Source organism: Mycetomoellerius zeteki, unplaced genomic scaffold (genome assembly GCF_001594055.1).
Source record: "Mycetomoellerius zeteki isolate Tzet28-1 unplaced genomic scaffold, Tzet1.0 scaffold128, whole genome shotgun sequence".
Taxonomy (NCBI): Eukaryota; Metazoa; Arthropoda; class Insecta; order Hymenoptera; family Formicidae; genus Mycetomoellerius; species Mycetomoellerius zeteki.
Window position 1 is genome coordinate 1,696,361 of NW_017256212.1, and position 19,957 is coordinate 1,716,317.

The 19,957-nt window shown below is 33.2% G+C and overlaps 1 protein-coding gene and 1 long non-coding RNA gene across 3 annotated transcripts in view; one reads left to right on the forward strand and one right to left on the reverse strand.

Moving 5' to 3' along the window:
- Positions 1 to 2,321: 2,321 nt before the first annotated feature.
- LOC108731460 (uncharacterized) lies at positions 2,322 to 15,762 on the forward strand. Its single transcript, XR_001937025.1, has 3 exons — positions 2,322 to 2,941; positions 11,255 to 11,257; positions 15,742 to 15,762. It is a non-coding gene; the product is annotated as an uncharacterized lncRNA (long non-coding RNA).
- The window catches only part of LOC108731457 (uncharacterized), a 156,160-nt gene continuing 139,870 nt past the window's right edge, over positions 3,668 to 19,957 (reverse strand). For both annotated transcript variants that reach the window (XM_018461804.1, XM_018461803.1), the window contains exons 10-11: positions 7,904 to 8,113; positions 3,668 to 5,005 (exon numbers count right to left, since the gene is read on the reverse strand). In XM_018461804.1, coding sequence (XP_018317306.1) covers positions 4,367 to 5,005; positions 7,904 to 8,113 — 849 coding nt within the window. In that variant the 3' untranslated portion in view covers positions 3,668 to 4,366. The remainder of the gene's footprint in view (positions 5,006 to 7,903; positions 8,114 to 19,957) is intronic.

Genomic DNA, 19,957 nt, shown 5'->3' on the forward strand with positions numbered 1-19,957 from the left:
AAAAACCGCGAAAAAAGTCTTCAATATATTTTATTATGCTATTTAATAAAATAGCATAATAAAATGTATTGAAAATTTTTAAATTAGATAAAATGCCCTTTGGACATTATATCAATCGAGATATTTCATTTTTACATTCAGATTAGAATAGTGTACAACTTTTTTAATGTGCACTGAGTTTTGCCAATGAAAAACGTTATAATATTTTTGTTAGCATCAAGCAAAAAAGGTAACGAAAAAGTAACGATTCGTTACATTTTGAGTATCGGTAACGATAACGAGTTACTTTTGGGGAAAAAGAACGGTAACGGTAACGAGTTATTTTTATGGGGTAACGTTGCCAATCCTGGTCAATATACATTACAATACGTATTAATATGGCCGCATAGAAATATCAAAAGTATTGATTCCGATTGTGATGAAGCAAGCCAAATAATTTTAACAATTGTATTAAAGCAATTGTATTTGAATATTGAATATTGAATATCAGCAATGGAACTGTTTTAATTATTTAATTTTACGAAGAAATACCATGGTATATTGTCTATCATGGTTGCATGCCAGGTGTGACAATTAACGGCTTTTTTTCTTAGATGAATCGAGTGAGAGTATTTGCTGTAGCAAGTTGAGGAAATGCATTATGCTATATGCGTATCTTGTTGCGTTTTCCTAATATCCTTATTGTATAGATTTATGAACGCGGATTGCGTTATGATTATTATAAAAAGAAGTAAGTAATAAAGATACTTGCAATAGGCTCTACGTCTTTTAACAATCCGCAATGCTAGTATAAATAATTTTTTACGATTATTTGTGATAAGGGGTCGTTTAATTTATTAATATTGACAACTTATACCGTTGCCTAGCTTATGTAAGTTCTGAATGAGTTATACTTTTTAATTTTTATATATCGCATTAACTTTTAAATGTGCGGGTTTCTTATCCTTATTTCAATATAATAATTATGCAGTAATATAAAATAAGTCGTCAGTCAATAACTCTTAATACTGCAATTTCTTTTGCAAATTCGTCCATGTTTTGTTAAGTGCTTGAATTGTGTTTTGCGATTATCAAAATGAAGTTTTCAAACACATATTACATTTATTTGGAGAGGATATGTGTACACATATAAATACATAAATATTTATAATAAAATTACTCAAGTTGATTCCACATCGGTACGTTGGGCGCTTATTTCGCAAGACGCCGCAGATATATCGCTCGGCTAGCGTGTATTTTGTATATTTCTGCTGGATATTTCTCTTTACGTGTTTCTCTTTCTATGTGTATAAGCGTGTGTAACATCAGCTTCAGTCTTGCCGAGTGTTGGCTTTCTCATAAAACGGGTTCACAAATGTTTAACAGGCCGCACGATAATCATCGCGCGGTATAATCGAAGAGACTCTTATGTACATAGCAAACTATCAAAAATGACAAAATTCGTCGTACACACGCTCGAGCGGGAGCACTTACGTATCTAATCGGACAATAAAAGTAATCTTTTATTTGGGGGGATGGTACTGTATGTTTTGGAAAAACGCTACGAAAAGGGAGAGAAAACCCTTGATAAGATCATTTCTTCTCCGTAACGCCGGTCAAAAATCCAAGATCAAGCAGAGTGATTCCTAATTGTTTGTATTAATATTTTAGGCAATGAATTTATAGAGTTCAGAAAAAATATATGCATATATTATATATAATAATTATTAGATATTTTACAATATTATTTAAAATGGAATAATATAATTATAATGACACATGTGTATTTGTATTATAACTACATATTTATAATATTAAAAAAAATATCTAATAATTTTATACGAGTATTCACATAAATTTTTTTTATCTTGACTTTAGAGATTTACTTCCTAAAATACTGATATATAATCACGAATTATCCTGCATGTTGAAATAAAAATAAAATAAAAGATCTAAATATCCTTCTAACATTTAGATCTTAATTTTCTAGGATAAAATGTCTAGACAATAACAAGTTTTTAATTGTACAAATAATTTAAATATTTTAAAGTAAAATTTATTTTCTCAGAATTTCACTTCTGGAGAATTGATTATAAGGCATTTGAAGTTAAATATTTTGAAGATATAACAAATTCTTTTCAAAAAGGACTTATTAATATTAACTTTTTTTATTATTAAAATTCAAAAGACGGAATTAACAGTTCACTAAAATTATAACTAATTTTCTAATAAAATAAAGATCTAAAAATATTTTTGCTTGTGTGTTACTATATGTAGATGCTTAAAAATATTTATATGTCATCTCTTATAAAGTATAATTTATTTTTTATATATTATACGTTTATAATAAATGATGGCAGATTTTTGACCGGCGCTCTGTATAAGACAAAATATAAAAATCAGTAAAGACTCCCCCGCGTTTTGCAGATTACTCTCTTTGATTTTCATTGGTGGTTCCATTTGAATGGCAGTTATCGTTGGTGTACTGGCGATTGATCAGGATTGATCGATCGAGATCACGCTGGGTGACATTGTTCTCAGCTCGTTTAAAATGCAGTTTATTATAGACTTTTTCGTGTCGCGCGATCGTAGGAACGACTCTTCCTAAAACGTTTGTGCGACGTCGATATCAGAACTTCCGCACTTAATTAAACGCGATCGGACGACTGTCGGTTCACGATGACGTTCGAGGCAATTTTATTTCTTTTATTATAGGCAAAAACTTGAAAACGAGTTTAGCACAGCTAAGTGTGGCGCGCGAAGAGCGCGGATTCTCAAGTATTACGCGATTTGGCAGTCATCTTAATTACAATAATTAATTACTTTATACAACAATAGCTTGCGTCGAGTGCCTGCCTATTATGTATCTTCTATTGCAAGAATTACGAGTATTCGAGACTTTCTTTCCTTCCACATTGCCGCGGAAACGCACGTACACGCGTATGTGTATATGTGTGTGTGTGTGTGTGTTTTTTTTCATGTGCCTATCATTTATAATTCATTCTATAAAATTTCTCCAAATCTCCAACAATATACCACCTTCTCGATAAAGCCACCGGCATCTCGGTCTGCATCTCGCCGATCGCGAATGACGGTCGATTGTAACATTTAATAATATCGTGACGATCGTGATGTGATCTATATCGCTAATAATATATTACTCTGAATCGTATTTTACATCTCCATCTAATAACAACGAACGATACTTATGTAATCGCAACAGCCTCTTTTTCCATCGCTTAAAACATCTTCCTCTCTTATATTTTCGTCTTCTTTCCTTCAAAAAGGTATCGGGAAGACCATTTTTCTACACGGCATCGAAAACTTCCATCTTCGTTTATCCAACGGAATCGACTTTCTTTCATAATAATGAGATTTATACGTAAAAATTCATTGGTTATTATTATAATTGCATAAAATGAAGCAAACGCAATCTTGTGTTCCTATTTATTGAAACAAATACTTCGAGATATATGAACGAAGTAATTCAACCTATTAGGCCTACAAAAGTAAAAAAATTCATAAAAAAGTTAAAAAATACGTGAAGTTATGAAAAATAGATATGAAAGATTAAACAAGAAAGATATAAATAAGTCCATATGACAAGATTATTAATCCGTCTTATTAACGACAACGCTTACAAACCAGTATTTAAAAACAAACGCTTCAAAATGAGAGGTATATTTTTAAACAGGCGATTTAGCTTTGATATCATTTTTATTCGCGTGACACGATTTTGATGAAAAACGATGCCAAAATCATGTCGAAACAGCGAAAATGATTTCCCAAGTCATATTGGTTGCGTGTTTGCGCTTCTTTTATTAATTTCTTGAACGCGTTAGGTGAGTGAAAGCGTAGTGCATCTCCCATTGCCTTCGAATCCTTCTCGAGGTCTAATAAATCGCTATAATCTATAGAGTCTATATCGTAGGTAAGCGCGCCTGACGCGCAGGAAACGAAATCACAGTAAGACGAAAATCCGCAAAGTTAACCCGCATTTTCCTTTTTCGTACTCCCCTGCATCTTTAGCCTCTTCTTCATTCAACGTGCGACTCATATGTCCCATTTGAAGTTGACATCGATGTTCGCTCTCAATGCACTATCTCTCTTTGATATCCGTCGCTCCTAGAAAATCTACATTATATCTCCATCTTATCTATTCCCTTTTTCCGATACTTCGAGCTTCTCCGCATCGTTTCTCCAGCACGATCTGTTGATCTAATCTCGTTGCCTTCTCTCCCTTCAATCTCCGGAACTTTCCTAGTTCCACAGTCGCATCCGCGAAGAGATCAATCGATCTCGTTCAATCGATTCTCTTCGTTCCCCTTTATCTCGCGGTAAACTGTGTGCCAGGATAACTTCCTCCGAATTATCGCCCGCGAGCCCTTCATTTCTTCTTTCCTCGGCCGCCCTTCTGGAGCTTCGTAATCTTCAGGCGGCAGCTGGAGCCGCCGGTATAAACCACTTCCGTTCTGCCGCCCTCCTCGGCCGCGGTTACCAGAGCCTTGACGGATCTTACGTGGATGTCCTTGGCGCTGATCTCCAGGGCAGTGCCGGGATAACGATCCCGCACACATTTGCCCACGCTGGTGGCCTGCGTCTCGGTCAGCTCGACGCCGTCCAGGCACAGCCAGGTGAGACACTGCAGGTGCGTGAGGATCGTTTGCACGAACACGTGTTCCATCTGTACACGCTTGGCGCTGTCGGTGACGATTAGGCCGTTCGCTCTGAGGAAACTTAAGCCGCATAACTTGAGATGTTTGGCGATCTGTCGCATTGTGCGGTCGCTGTCTTCCAGGGTGACCCGCCAGAAATTGATCCGAAGCGACTGCAGACTGCGGAAGTGTGCCGCCAGGCAACCGAAGAACTGCTGCAGAATCTTGTCGTCGATGAAGAGCAACGAGCCACTGCTGCCGCCGATTGTTGATTTATCTAGCGACAGGTCAAGCTCACTCAACGATGTGAAACCCGCCAGGAACGGCAGCAACAACGGCCCGCGCAATGCCAGGCGATCGTTCACTGTCACCTGCAATCAGAAATAATTCCGTCGGTAGATCTTAACGGACACAATTTGTTTCGCTCGTTAATTTGTTTCTTTTTATAATCTCTAAGAAAAAATAAAGAAACAGGCTTTTTTTAAAGAAAAGTATTATATTATATAAAAAACGGGTTCTTACAGAAAAAATTATTTTTAATCAAAACAGAGTTTATATTTTATATACAACGATAACAAATATATCACAAAAGCAGTTAATTATTCTAATAAAATATTATTTGTGTTAGTTATAATTAATAATAATTATTATTATTATTATGAACGATAGTGATCCATGTCACTTAGTCATTGTACTACATTTTAATTTTTATAGTTATCTTTTGACAGAAATCTTTTAGATGAATACAAAAATTGAATTTTAGAATAATTCTAGTACAACATCAAAATCGTCAAACGCTACAAAAAATATATCCAAGTAATAAATTTTCAAGTATTAAGAAAACAACTGCTGAGTTTTTTATTTAAAGTTTCTAGTTTTTTTTCGGCCATTTTCATCTCTATCTCTAAGTAAGAAGCAATTAAAAGGAAAAAAAACTAAATTTTAAAGATTTAATACCTATTTAATAACAAAATTTAATTTTTCTTAATCTTGAATTTAATAGTCTTGAAATTTTAACATAATTTAAAATATTTTAACTTATTTAAGAACATTAGAAGATCAATTTCCAAGTTAAAAACATCTAAGTTAGTTTGCTCGTGCCTTTAAAAAAAGCAAGTTAAATCATTGTCAACTTGAAAAATGATTAAAACGAAAGTACTTAATTAAAAACTTAAGACGAGCAAAGCTGTATCTTCATTAATGAAAAATCAAATTGCAAATTGGCAAAGATGGGGAACTGCGAAGTTTAGCGATTTATTTTAGGGATATCCTGCACGGAGACAAGGGTAATGGAATTGGGGGTCGGTTTAATGCGGAGACTACAAAGACGTATGTTGGTCCGGGCTGTCCTTTATTTATTGCTGTCGTGGTGCGGACAGTAATTGCGCATACAATCGAAAATGTATGACTTATAGATAAGGGAGGGAAGTGACACGAAATCTGGCGAACATTCCGGACATGGAATTGGCTTTCGCGACGTGAAATGAAATAGTTATCTTAGTATAATCAATTTTTCTTTTTATAAGTATGAATGGTTTTTTCCAAAAGAAAAATAATAAAAATTATTTTCAAACGTTACATCTAACATTGAAAAAAGTTACTTCTACATTTATAAAATTCTATAATCTATTTAAAAAATTTCAATATTATAGTGATATCGATTAAATATTTTAAAACTTGTATTCAAAATGCAACACACACACACACACACACACACACACACACACACACACACAAGGTTTTCGATTTGTATACACATATTCATTTTGTAATAAGATTTTTTATTGTACGACATATTTATTTTAAAATAAAACTTTTATGCAAAAGTTGGGTCTCTCATTATGTACGTATTATTTTCGGCCGTTGCTTTAGAGATATCAGTTTGAAAATTTTCTTTTATAAAGTAAGTTATATTTCGAATAGTGAGATATTTAAATATCATGCATAGAGTTATTGTGTAAAAAAATCTGTTCTCTTTAGTGAGATAATAAAACAACGTAGATACATTCACCGCACGTCGCACGTCGATTCGTGCGTAACTTAAAGCGCTTATTCGTTAGCCTAAAATTGGTCTCATTTTAAAAAATCCTGTTCGAATGCAATTTTTCCAGAGAAAAGTGAGTTTTTATCGCTTTTTCTGATACCGAGAATTGCGCATTCTATATTCTGTGTGCATAAATTTTCTTATATGGCCTAAATAATAATTGATATCTCACGCCCTTTCCACAAAATATCTGGATACGTATAGGATTCCAGGGTCGGAGTTTGTCCGGAATTAGACTTTCAGTGAAACGATACTTTCAGTGAGACGATATTAGGATATGTTCCATGGGCATGAGCACGTTCGTAATTTCCTGACCGGAATCGGAATTACCCGAGGAAACACCATATGAGGTGAAGGGGAACGCGATATTCTGTATTACAGTGGAATAACCGATTTTCTTCTGGTGTGTTTCACGAATCGTAACGGAAATCCATTTTTCAAGCGGAACGAATCATCTCCGCGAGAAAAGAGACTCACATCACGAACTGTGCCCCTCTGTTGTGGCTAGAATGTGGGTGTGTCTAATGGTTCCAGCACAGATCCTGGGAACACGATAGCTACATAGCCTTGTACATCTAGGAAACTCGTCAGAGAGACAGTCAGTAGACAGCTACATCTGCGTCTACTGGAGAATCGCGATGCCGTATACGTATGTTACCCACTCGTAATACCACGGGCGCCCGGATATGCACGATGCATTCGAAGACGCGTAACTGCATCAGCAAATGTGGTCAAAGCTTCATATGTTAGTTCGATATAATAGAATTGCGTATGTCATTGCAGCATTGTTACATTATAGTGTTACGTTCATTAAGCGAGTTGTAGGCAAGTTTCAAGGATCTCCTGCTAATTATTTTATCCTTCACTTCATGTAATATTGTATAAAGTATCGATTCGAAGCCGCTTTTATAGTCTTCCGATTGTTTAATGTGTAAACTCGATCTTTGGATTACTTTTATAAATATGAAAGTTGTAATTGAGATTTTGACATTAAAAAATTTATTTTTTATTCAAACGAAAAATTAATGAAATAATTAATATTGTCAGAATATAAAGATGATTAAAAAAAATTATGATCGGCTTTCGTACTCACTCTCTCTCTCTCTCTCTCTCTCTCTCTCTCTCTCTGTGTGTGTATGTTTGGATTTTTAGGAAAAATTTGTGAATAAATAGAATATCTTTACGAAATGGTATTTAATTGTAAGAAGAGAGGGTATTCACTCACTTGAAATCCAGCTAGTCTCAGGAAGACGATCGCTGGACAGGCCGGCGGTGGTGCGGCTCGCAGAAGCTCGGCGCCGGCGTCATCGCGACGTCCCAATCTCGCCAAAGGACCTTCATGCACTGCTAAATGCAAGCGTGCGTTGCATAAGCTCAACTCACGTACGCTTGTGTATCTCAGCAGCTCAGAGAATACCGCCAGACTGTCGGATTCCTGTCAGAAACGACGATTGCAATTAACATTCTCCAGAACAAACGTGATTGTAAAATGGCATTTTATATAAATTTTTAATTTTGGTTCAATTAACTCTTCATCTTCTTTTAATTCTAAGAATTAGAGAAAGATGGAGAGCAAACAAGTTGATTACTTAAACCGAGATTAAAGCAAGTTTAATCGAGATTAATTCTGACTATTGCCTGTGAAAACAAAAAGAATTTAAATTTAATTAATATATATAATATAAAATATAAATTCTTTTTTTCTTCAATAGATTAATTATTGGTCTATTTGATTAAAAATTTTTCTTCCAGCCGCTAAGTAAATGCGGGGCTCAACGTAGCCGTCAAGTCGACGCCTTAGTTCTAAGACACCCGCGCTAGTTGCAGCTCTCAACCGCGCTTTGCATCCCAATATCCGACGATGTTGCATTATGCTAAAAGCGCAAAGTGGGTAAACGCTTCCACTAAATCGCACGTAAACGATGCGGACCCGTGAAAATCTCGCATGAAACGCACTCAACGTCAGGATTTCGCTAAGCGCGCGGTATCCACGCTTCAGGTTCGCCGGATCTCCGGCTAATCCCAGCCCATTCGACACGGAGCGTCATATGCTCTGTCTCGTTTTGCACCCGGACTATTATCTCGCTCGATCTAATCCGCCACGAGAATGTCGTTAAGTCGGATGGAGAGAGGCGTCTTAGCGCGATCACGCCTCGTCGTCGCGATGATCTCACCGACTACATGCTGGCAATATTACGTTATTCCGGTAATAAGACGACGAAGGAGAGGAGCCGTACTACGTAGATTATACGAGCGCACCCGCGAATCGCCGAGGGAACACAACGGTAACACATGGTTAACAAGGGCGACCGATCCGTCAAAGTCATCTCTCGCGCTCGCCATTTCTCGGTGAAGATTTTCCACCGAACTTTCCTCCTTTGGTGTATGCATCTTTTAAATTTAAGGCGCGCTGAACATATCGTTGAATTTGATTCTCCCTCGATACCCCAAGGAATTAAATAAAAGAATAGGGAAGCCGAAGGTGCTCGTTCAATCTTGAAAGGAGATGGAGAACAGGGCACAAGCGATATTGTTTCATTATGCAGGAAACATCGTCGCGTACACAAGGAGCGGCGAATGTATCCCACGGGAGTGCCGTGAAGAGAGTAATTCTCCACGGAAAACTGTATAAGCGGAAGCTGCCTCTCTGCTTACTTTACGCGCTGTACGTTTAGACGTGCGTACATTAAATAAATCAGTCTTACTTTCGAACTTCATGCGAATCTCGAATGATGTAAAAATTAATCTCAACAGGACGTTGATGGCAAATTTTCTCGAGATGGATACGTGCTGCTTTCTGATTACTCTGTCAATCAGAGTTGATAATGCATATTAATGCTGTGTAATGAGCAGTGTTTATATATGTACGCGTATGTGATAAATTTTTTTATTATAGATATAAAAAATATTTTTGGGTTAATTTTTGTTTGGATAAACAAAACTAAATTATTATTATTAACTATTAAAACGTATAAGCTTAGAAACTAAAATTAATACTATTTATATGCGTTTATATGTATACTTAAAAATTTTTAATGCTGCGAGTTTTTTAAATTCTAGCATTCCTCGTGAAATTTTTTAGCAATTTTATTTAAAAAATTTGCATACTTATTTATTTATTACTTTTTAAATTTTGTTAAAGAAAACTTAAAAACGCGTTAGAGACAGTTAAATTAATAAATACTATTTTCATATATCACACTAAAGATTCATAAATGAAAAATTTAAAGTGATATCGATGGAATATTGAGGGAATTTTGATAGGCTGATTTCTTTTTTTTGAATAGAGTGCGATTGAAGCACAATCTAAATATCTGTTAATATAAAACAAGATCGATGTCATCGCTTTTCGATTTGATTCAAGTACAGTTCCGCGTGACGATTATTCCATGTTCCGTTGGGCAAACAGAATCGAGGGTGGATTCCATTCTCGGAAGGATGTCCTCGACAGTCCATTTATCTAGCTTGACCCAACTGGCGTATCCTGAACGAGAATAGAAAAAAAGAGGTTCCGAAAAATAAACGATTCTCGAAATATTTACCATGCTTTAAAGATTATTGCATTATATTGTACATAGAGTGCAAGCGCATGATATATATATATATATGTGCATTCATGATATTTCTTTTCACATATAATAAGTAAATATTTTATTTTATATAAATATATTATTTATACAAATACAAATATTGTTTATACATTTATATTTATATAAATATAAATATTTCTACGATTGTGTGAAAGACAACTAAATTTTAAAAGTGTTGAACAAAAAATTCAATACGCGCATAAATATAAATTAAGTAAAAAATATTTTTATTCTTGAAATGTTATTTTATATTTTAAAGATTATAATATACTGTTTCTTTAGTATAAGAAATATAATCTTAGTTACGAAGATTTAGAGACTAAAAAACTGAAACATAATTTTTAAGATAATTTTCTTACGATTAAAAAGATAAGATAGTACTACATGTTGCCATAAAATTTTGTCTGAAATGTTACATTCAGAATTTAGGATACGCCATTAAAACTTCGGTTATCTCAAGAGCTAAGAAATACATTGTATATATTTTCATAGTTTATCCACCACAGTTTCGATTATGTGATATGCGTGAAACTCTGAATTTTTGCATGCAAGAGTATGTGTACCTCTCCCCAGACGATATTATACTTTATAAATACCAGTGTTTCCTCGTTTAACAAAGTTTCTAAACTGGACAAGAGATCTATAGCAAGTTCACTTTGGGTAATCTAACTGGGTCACTGATACTTGTTATCTCAAGTTGAAGCCTTTTGCAGTTTCATGCAGATACATAGACAACAGTATTAAAATGTTTAATTAGTTCAAAATAACTTTAAAACGATTTATATACGAAATATATGTGTAACGCAAATTTTTATGCTCAGTTGTGTCATTTATTAAGTTCCGAAACACAATACGAGTAATAAATTTTAAATCGTAAGATTGGTTAATCTCAATCGAATGTGAGAAGAATATTCGATAACGAAAAGAATAATCTGTAATTTTTTCATAATTTTATCATTTTAAAATATCTCAGATACATCCTTAAGATGGTCTTGAATATAAGAACTGACTATGAATACCGGTCTTTAATGTACAATGCAACATTAACGAATGCGTAAAATGACAGCCGAAGTGTAGCGTCCTTCGAGATTTACTTTGTGCGTGGGGATTTCAAAGTAACGCGGGATTTATTGTTGCTAACCGCATGATATTTACGAGCGGCGATATTTATCGCTTTCCGACAAGCGATCGTTGACGACTGTTGCTTCCTGGGGAACGCGTTCTCTAGGCTCGGCTCGCGAGAGAGATCCCAGTCCGATTTCATCAACATGCATCATCGCGGGCAGCTGGAAGAACGGCATGAATAAAAATCGTACGGTGTGAATCCGATGCCATCGTCGTCGAAATAAAACGCGGATGAGACACGTACGCATCTATGTGTCTCGAATCTGTTTTTCAAGAACATTAGAAATGAAATCTGTCGATCAGGCAATTACAACGAGGTTTTTCATGTTTGACGTTATTTCGGGGCAAACGCGAATCCGACATGCAATTCATTAGTAAAAAGTTCTATTTATCGCTAGAAATTCATCTGATTGAGATTCATTCGGCAATAAAATCGCACTAGAGAAGCATGGGATATTATTGTTAGGATTTATAAAATATGATTTAGAATAATGTTTGTAAGCTTGCATATGCATAAATTCCTGATCTTCAATTCCCAACTCTGAACTTCAAGTTGTTATGTTTCAACTCTCGAATCTCAACTAAATATATAAATAGCTTTTAATTATGGGAAATATATAAAAGCTTGTGAAATTAAAAATATGTCTTCCAAAGTAGAATAAACGATTTATATGAACATTTATATGTATTATCTTTTTATTATTATTAACGGATTCATATACTTTATTCTTTTTGTTAAAATTTAAATATATTGATGGTGTCCAATGTGTAATCTGAAAATGTCCAAATGAATGATGAATAAAATGTACATACGTCACAATGAATTTGTTGTCTCATTTAAATACAAAAAATATATATAGAAAAAAGATATCACGAACAAAATAACTCGCTTTGTACGAGAAGTATTTTACGCATATTTTTCATTAACAAGACTTTTACAATAAAAAGTCTTGTTAGTGAAAAATATGTGTAAAATATAATCATTTGCTTTTAACATATATCTCGCTGCAACATTTATAATAAAAACATTACTATTATGTCTTCACATAAACTAATTAATTTTATTCACATTATTTGCGACATTGGTCTTTAAAATATTCAAAAGTGCTCTCCAATAATATTTAGAACATGGCAGCTGAATTTTAAGGATATTTTTGACTTTTAAAAAAAAGGAATAAAAATAATTTTATTAATTTTAAGTTAATTTATAGTCTCTAAAAATAAGTAATATAAATAGATATTTAAGTAATTTTTCTAAAAGACTGATATTTCTTTAAAGTTTAAAGATAAGACTGTTATTTAAAAGAAAGGAGTATCGAATGCTCACTCTGCTTATCAATTATCTCCTAATTTTCCTTTTTGTCTGAAAACAACAAAGCAACGTCAAGCAACAAAAACTTTTTGAGAAAAGAGTAAATTGCAATTGCTGTAGCAAGTATCAGCAAAGAAAAAATAGGAATTTAGCACGAAATGAGCGTGAAACTATGGCGTTTTTTGCAGTGCTGCGATACGAAAAGTCTCTTACTGTTCTCTCCCCTGAAAGTTTTTTCGTTTCCCGAATGGGAAAACCTTATTTCACCTGGTATGGAAGTGTGAACGAACTAGAGTGAAAAACCATTCTGGATAACAATAAGTAGAATGTAATGATATAAGTAGAGTCTTTCTTTAGCTAAATTAAGTTTTTTTTATAATGTCTTTCTTTAAATGAATTTAAGCCTTTTTTTACTTCACACACAGCTGCACAAAAATATCTTCTTTTCTTCAACTTTATGAATTAAATGTAGTATGATAGATAACGTATATTATTAATAAACAAATAAATGTATTATTAATAAGACTAAAAATTGACAAATTTATTATTGAATAAGATATATTTGAAATATGTATTGCGTACTATTTTTTGTGTGGAAATCATTTGAAGAAATATTATTTTTCAAAATTAATACTGTTACACTAGAAAAACAGTAAAGTATAATATGAAAAATTTAACGAAAATATAGATATTTTACATTGAAAAGATAAAGTGACTGATATTATTTAACGTTATTTGTTATTGTTATTAATTGTAAACAAAACCTGTACGAAGAAATATTCACTTCAATCAGCAAAGATTGATTTGTTAATTATCAATAATATACAAGATTTTCCGCGAGGATAGACACGCAAATCTGAATTTAATGAAAGTTACGAATTTCTCTTCTTAATTAAATAAATTATTAAATTTCATATAAAGCTGTATATTGAAAATGTTTAAATAAAGTCATATTTCATTTGATTTTCGCATTTTCCTAAAATACGTAATGGTGAGCGAAGAATTAATGAAATATCATAAATATTTAACATTTTTAGAAAGAAAGGCGAGACATTTGATTCAATAAAGTTAAAAATTTTTTATTTAATTGAAAGTTACTAACAAACGTTTCAATGTTTAATCTTCATTATCAAAGACATTTAATATTCGTTATATTCGAAAAGCAACTGGAACACGAGAGAATTGATTTCGGTTAGCGATGAGAGCGCGTTTCCGCACGTAATTCGCCGCGCAAAACAGGATCCGTTTCTGCAAACCGAGAATTATATTTGTTAATTACAATCCGCCGCGCATGTTATACTTGTTGATTATCAGCGACACGTGTCGACTCCGTAATTTATGTTATTCGCGTCGGCATTTTATGCGGCAGGCGTGTCTTCGGATTCAGCGAGGGTAGCGAATAATACCGGAAAATTAGGATGGAAGGAAGTGGTGTTTAATAGTTTCCGACACAAATTGATTCCCGCTAATTGCGGAACATAGCACGGGCGCCACATAACTCTCTCTTTTCCCCTACTCTGGTTATAAATTATTTTACTCGTAGGATTCCACGACTCTCTTTTTCAATAAACTGCATAACATTGATGTATTATTTGTTATATATCACAATCTCTTCGTTCGTTGTGTGATGAGTTTGTCACGGACGAGGGATATTTTTTTTCCAATTCGATGTACACAGGTTGTCACAAATTTTTCATCTTAAAATTCAACAACTTTTCTCTGATTTCCAGACAAAAAATTTTATGATTTTCCCTGAACTTCTAATAATATTTTGAAATTTTTTGTAGTTTTGTTTTGATTTGGAAACCATTAAATATTTTGTAGAGAAATCAATGTATCGCATGTTGCATCAACATATTGGTCAGTATGTCAGATTATATATAAATGTAATGCCTTTTCCAGCAGGCGTTACATATAAAATTAATTGATCTATAAAATTAATTGATTGATTATATTTATAAAATTGATCGATCGCGCGATTACATTTTATAAATGTAACGTTTGCTAGTGAAGGTATTACATGTTATAAAATAGCTATACTGATCAATCTGTTGATGCGACACGAAGTACATTGAAAAAAAAAAACACTGGATTTTAATAAATATGTGTTTGAATATCAAATATTTGTTTGAATATTATCAAGTAAATATTTATTAAATGTAAATATATTGTATATTTATTTGATACAAAAATTAATTTGATTTAACTATTATTCTTTTATTGAGTAAATGTTTATTTACTTAATAATGTTTAGTGTAAGTTTATATTTACTTAGGAGTACTATTCAAAGAAATATATGTATTAAGATTTATAATAATTTTTTTTAGTATGTAAACTTTTTTCAAGCCAAGGATTTGAATTTTCTAGAATTTTGCAAAATTTCTTGATTTTTTCCTAATTTTTCCGACCATTTTCAATTTCCCTGGCAAGTCTCTGATTTTCCTAATTTTCAGTTTTTGTGACAATCCTGAATACAGTAAAAAGCTCGATTATTATTTTGTTACATAATAGGTAACAATAATTATTTCGATTATTTTCTGCCGTCTTTTGATTCATTTATTCAATTATTCTCATTTATTCAAATTATTATTATCTTCTTCTTCCACTGAGAGAAAAATTTTTGGTATTATATTTATGACTATAATTATATGTTATCATAATTATGATTATTACTGCTATAATGTTAGTAATAAGAACTAGAATTTCTTTCTAATGGAAATTTTCATTTAAATGCTGTATTTTCCTTTTACATAACGCTTATTAAAAATAAGAAGTTAATTAAAGAATAGGATTTTGTACTTTCGTTCTCCAAGCTCGCCTTCTGAATTACTTTAGTTTTCTACGTTAAATTACAGCCAGACGTCGCGTTTCATTTCTCTCTGAGAAAAGCCTCAGCTACGAATTCATCGTGAAAGCTGTAAGTTACAGCGAGGAGGAGGGCTGCGCGTTTCCCCTTTCCGCGTTGCGCTAAAATAATCAATTTCTTTGTTTAGAATTTCTATAGACTGGCGTCAGACGCAAACGCCGCATGTCAAGTGCGTGCGTGTGTGTGTGTATTACCACATAGAAGGCAAAACGTCGAGGAAGAGAGATTCACGGCGTTACGCGAGTGCAGCTGGTCCGTTAAATTTTATCAGGATACTCGCATTCATGGGTCGCTGACCCCGGCATTGTCCACACCACCGCGACTTAATATACGGCGACGAAGTATTAAATTTCGTATCTCACACGATATTTCACAAACTCGGTCTCTTAGCGCTTTAGAAGGGGTGAACAATGTGAGCAATAGCATAGTATTTTTTTTCGACTGTCAAGCAAATCAATAATCCTGAGGAAAATGAGGAACGCTCATTTTGTTACCAAAAAAAATTCGCACGTATAACAATATACATAAAACATAATGAAATATTGTATATATGTTATTGCGCGCTACAGAATAAAATTATAATATATATATATATATATATAATATCAAGAAAAAATTTTTTAAAATTAAGAAGTAAGATTAAAATAAATAAAGGAAAGTCGCTAATACTGACATAGGTCTTTTAAAGAGATACCCCTTATTTCCTGAAAACTAATTATTGCACTTTATTGTTACTGATAAAAACATAATGATTTTTTTAAATAATTAAAGAAGTAAAAACTTATAACTTATATATTTATGACTAAAAATAATCGTGTACTTATATAGAAAAATCCTAAAAAAAAACTATCATGTTATATTTGCATCTTACAGAACAGCACAAAGTATGCATATAAATCAACAAAAAGCATTTTGTTAAAAAGATTCTAGAAAATTTTATATATTATACATTCACTTGTAGATATTTTATACAGATGACACCTGTGAAAGAAAAAGAATAGAAATGTGTGACATTACTATCTACTGTGGCAGTTTTGAGGTCCATTTCGTCAGACGTTCATTTTTGCATCGTACGAAAAAGTTAATTATTGCAAAATTGCAACCGGTATTATAAAAACTGTAATGTCTGATAGAAGACACTTTCTAATTTGTATTTACATTTTTAAAGCTTTAGTTTTAGCTTTTATTTAAGAAATATTGTTTAAAAACACAGTGGTGTACCGGTATCGGTGACCTTCCTTTACATAATTGTTAGTCTCAGACATTTTAGTTTTTAATATCCTCTGTTTCCTCAAAAAGTCTGGTAATTTTACTCACACAGGATCAGAACGGTTCATAACTCTGTTTCCGACGGCTTCTTTGGGATGATAATCGCCAGCCAAGCTTGTTTGTGATGTGCAGAATAGCGATAGAAGTGGCACAGGGATGGTCATTGAAAGCCTCGACGGGTCGCATTGTTTATAATCACATCCTCTACCCGTTATATTAAATCCGTCCCTTTATGCGGTATCAGCGAACGGTCGGGGAGATTTTCCGGTTGTGCAATTTATCCGCGTATTATGCGCTCGGGCCGCCGCGCCGTGCCGCGTCACGCGTATTCCATTCCCACCCTCCAGGATTATACACGTTAAGGGTAGGTTGTGTGGCGGTTAAGGGCGAATAAGCGCTTAAAACAGGACGTGAGCGGTTATAAGTATAGGGTAGACACTGGCGCAGTCAGTGATCGAGACAAAGACTTTTAATCCTCAAATAACGTCCGATTCACAGATAACTATTCTTTATGGTGGTGTTTTCAGAAGATGGAACCTTCTCTGAATGTCGTGAGTAAACTACGTTCGAAAAGACCATCGAGAGAGTGTCGTAAAAGTGCTTAAAGCTTTGTAATGATAAAATAATCAAGGAATTGCAGACAAAGATGAGTGAGTGTTATTTATACGGGGAAGTGAGATATATTGCTTTGGATATATTTTCTACGTAAATGTTCAAATAAAAAGCCAGGTATAAATATACAGATCTATTGTTAAATAAAATATCTACGATTTATATTGGTTGTAAAAAGAACAGCGTGAGCATTACAAGAATAAAATTCCGATCTGCTTTTTCTCTCGGAGATCTTCAAAATATTTATATATCGGAATATGTGCACGGAAGTCACGATTTTGCTACAATATCTAAAAATTTAGCTAGATACAGATCTGATAAATTTGTTAGACCATCAAAATAATTATGTAGAATTATAATTATTAGTGCATATAATAATTTGCGTATTACAAAGCGTTGATGACAGTACTGCAAAAATTTTTAATATTTTAACAACAAATTTATGTGTTCTATATATTTATTTTAATGCTCCAAACAAAATTATTTTCAGATCTGTATCTAGCTAAATTTTTAGAAACTTCAGCAAAATCGTTCTGGTAGAGAATACTTTATTAGGAAAAAAAGATATCCTTCTCTTTCATTTTGAGTATAACAAAAATAAAAGAGAGTTCCTTGCAACTATGACAACGTATACAAAAATGTAATTAGACTCAGGTATTCGGAAACGAGCGCACGTAAGTTTAAGAGTTAAAATTCCAGCGCGCGATTTCTCAACGTCCGAAGGCGGATAAGGGCAGATATGTCAGCTGACTCGACATTCCCGTGAAAATTTTCGGCGATACGTCGTCCGGGAGTCCCGGCCGGGATCGTTTTGAAGGATATTCGGGACGTGGCAGATTCTGCGACGAAGAAAGGAGACAGAGGAAGAGAGAATGAGAAAGAGGAATGAAGAGAGGTCGGGGCTGTTGGAAGAGAAGACCGCGTAATTTATTGCAAGCAATATTACCGACGACACGCCGAGGGAGCTAGGGAATGGCAAAAGCCCATGTCTCTCGTCCCAGAAATGTATTTTATAGCAACCAAAGATGGAGACTCTCGCGCAACGGCGACCCTGCTTACTACTCTCTTTCGGGTCGCCATTGGATTTAAATAAGTCGATGCGAACGTTCTGGCCTTTATTCACCGTTTATAGTCTCTCAATCGCATTGCTCGTTACCGGATTTATACGATGCTTGCAAATGGAAATTTGTGTTACATGTTGGAGTAGCGATTTTGTTTTTTTTTCTCGCAAAACTGGTTAATATTCGCGCACGCTGTAATACATAATAAAATATTAAAATATCGACATTAGTAATAACTATATCAGTAATAACTACATGTATGTATAGTTATTATAATACATAGTATTAAAAAGTACTATCAAAATTTGATATTCTGATATAATGGAAAAATGGAGAAAAATTATAACTGCGTTTTGTAATATAAATAATATACTTATTTCGGAGACTTAAATATAAATTTTGTAGATAAAAATTTTTTTGTTTTCTTTTCTGACGCATTTTTCATAAATTTAAACTGCTATATATGTAAGTGAGATTTCCTTTTCTTAATTAGAAGAGTTCATTTAATTTCTTTCCTTAATTTCTGTCCTTGATTATTATATTAATTTTTACCACGTCTTATAATATGTTATACAACACAATGTATACAGTCACGAAACTAATTGTTCGAACATTGCGGCATTATATTAATTTCTTCAAAATGTTATCGGGTGTTAAAAATGGTTTTATTCATTCATTATGACACTGATAGTTTATATTTAGATTTGGACAACTAATCGTGAAACTATCAGTTGTAATACGTGTGAAAGAAATCATAATTAACCAGATAATAGTTTGAAGAGAAATTATCAATATAATGGCGCACTGTGTGGACAATTATTTTTGTGATTGTATACACAGGTGAATCCGGTTTACAAATATTTTTAGCAACATATGCAATTCAAGGTTAATGGTTCATCAAATGATCATCGGGTGGATCGATATTAAATTTAAATAAGTCGGCCAACTCTGCCGAAATGATTCCAGATAATGGGAAAATGATAGTGTGGTTTTAATTCGATTGATGTAGTATTTACTGCCGTGTATTATAACCTTTTTATTTTGTATTTTTATGACAAGAATCACTTAAGGGCGGTCAACTATCAGATTCATGTAATTTTATTCGGTTCATTTTATTTCGAAATGTAAACAGCGACGATCGATAAATGCAGCAGGATAATTATCGAGGAGTAAAAGATATAATAATGATTTATATATATATATATATCATTATTACGTCAAACGGCTCGAATAAAAAAGTAACAAAAATTAAATTTTATTAAATTTTATTGTAAATTCTTAATTTTTATAACTTTGGCTTGGGGATTTCATATATTAAAATAATACATAAATATGGTATTTTCTATTACATAACGCAAAAAGAAAAGGGATTTGTTTTACTCCGAAATTGAGGGACGAAACAGATCACCAGTTTATTTTTTATTAGATTAATTTTTTATTAGAC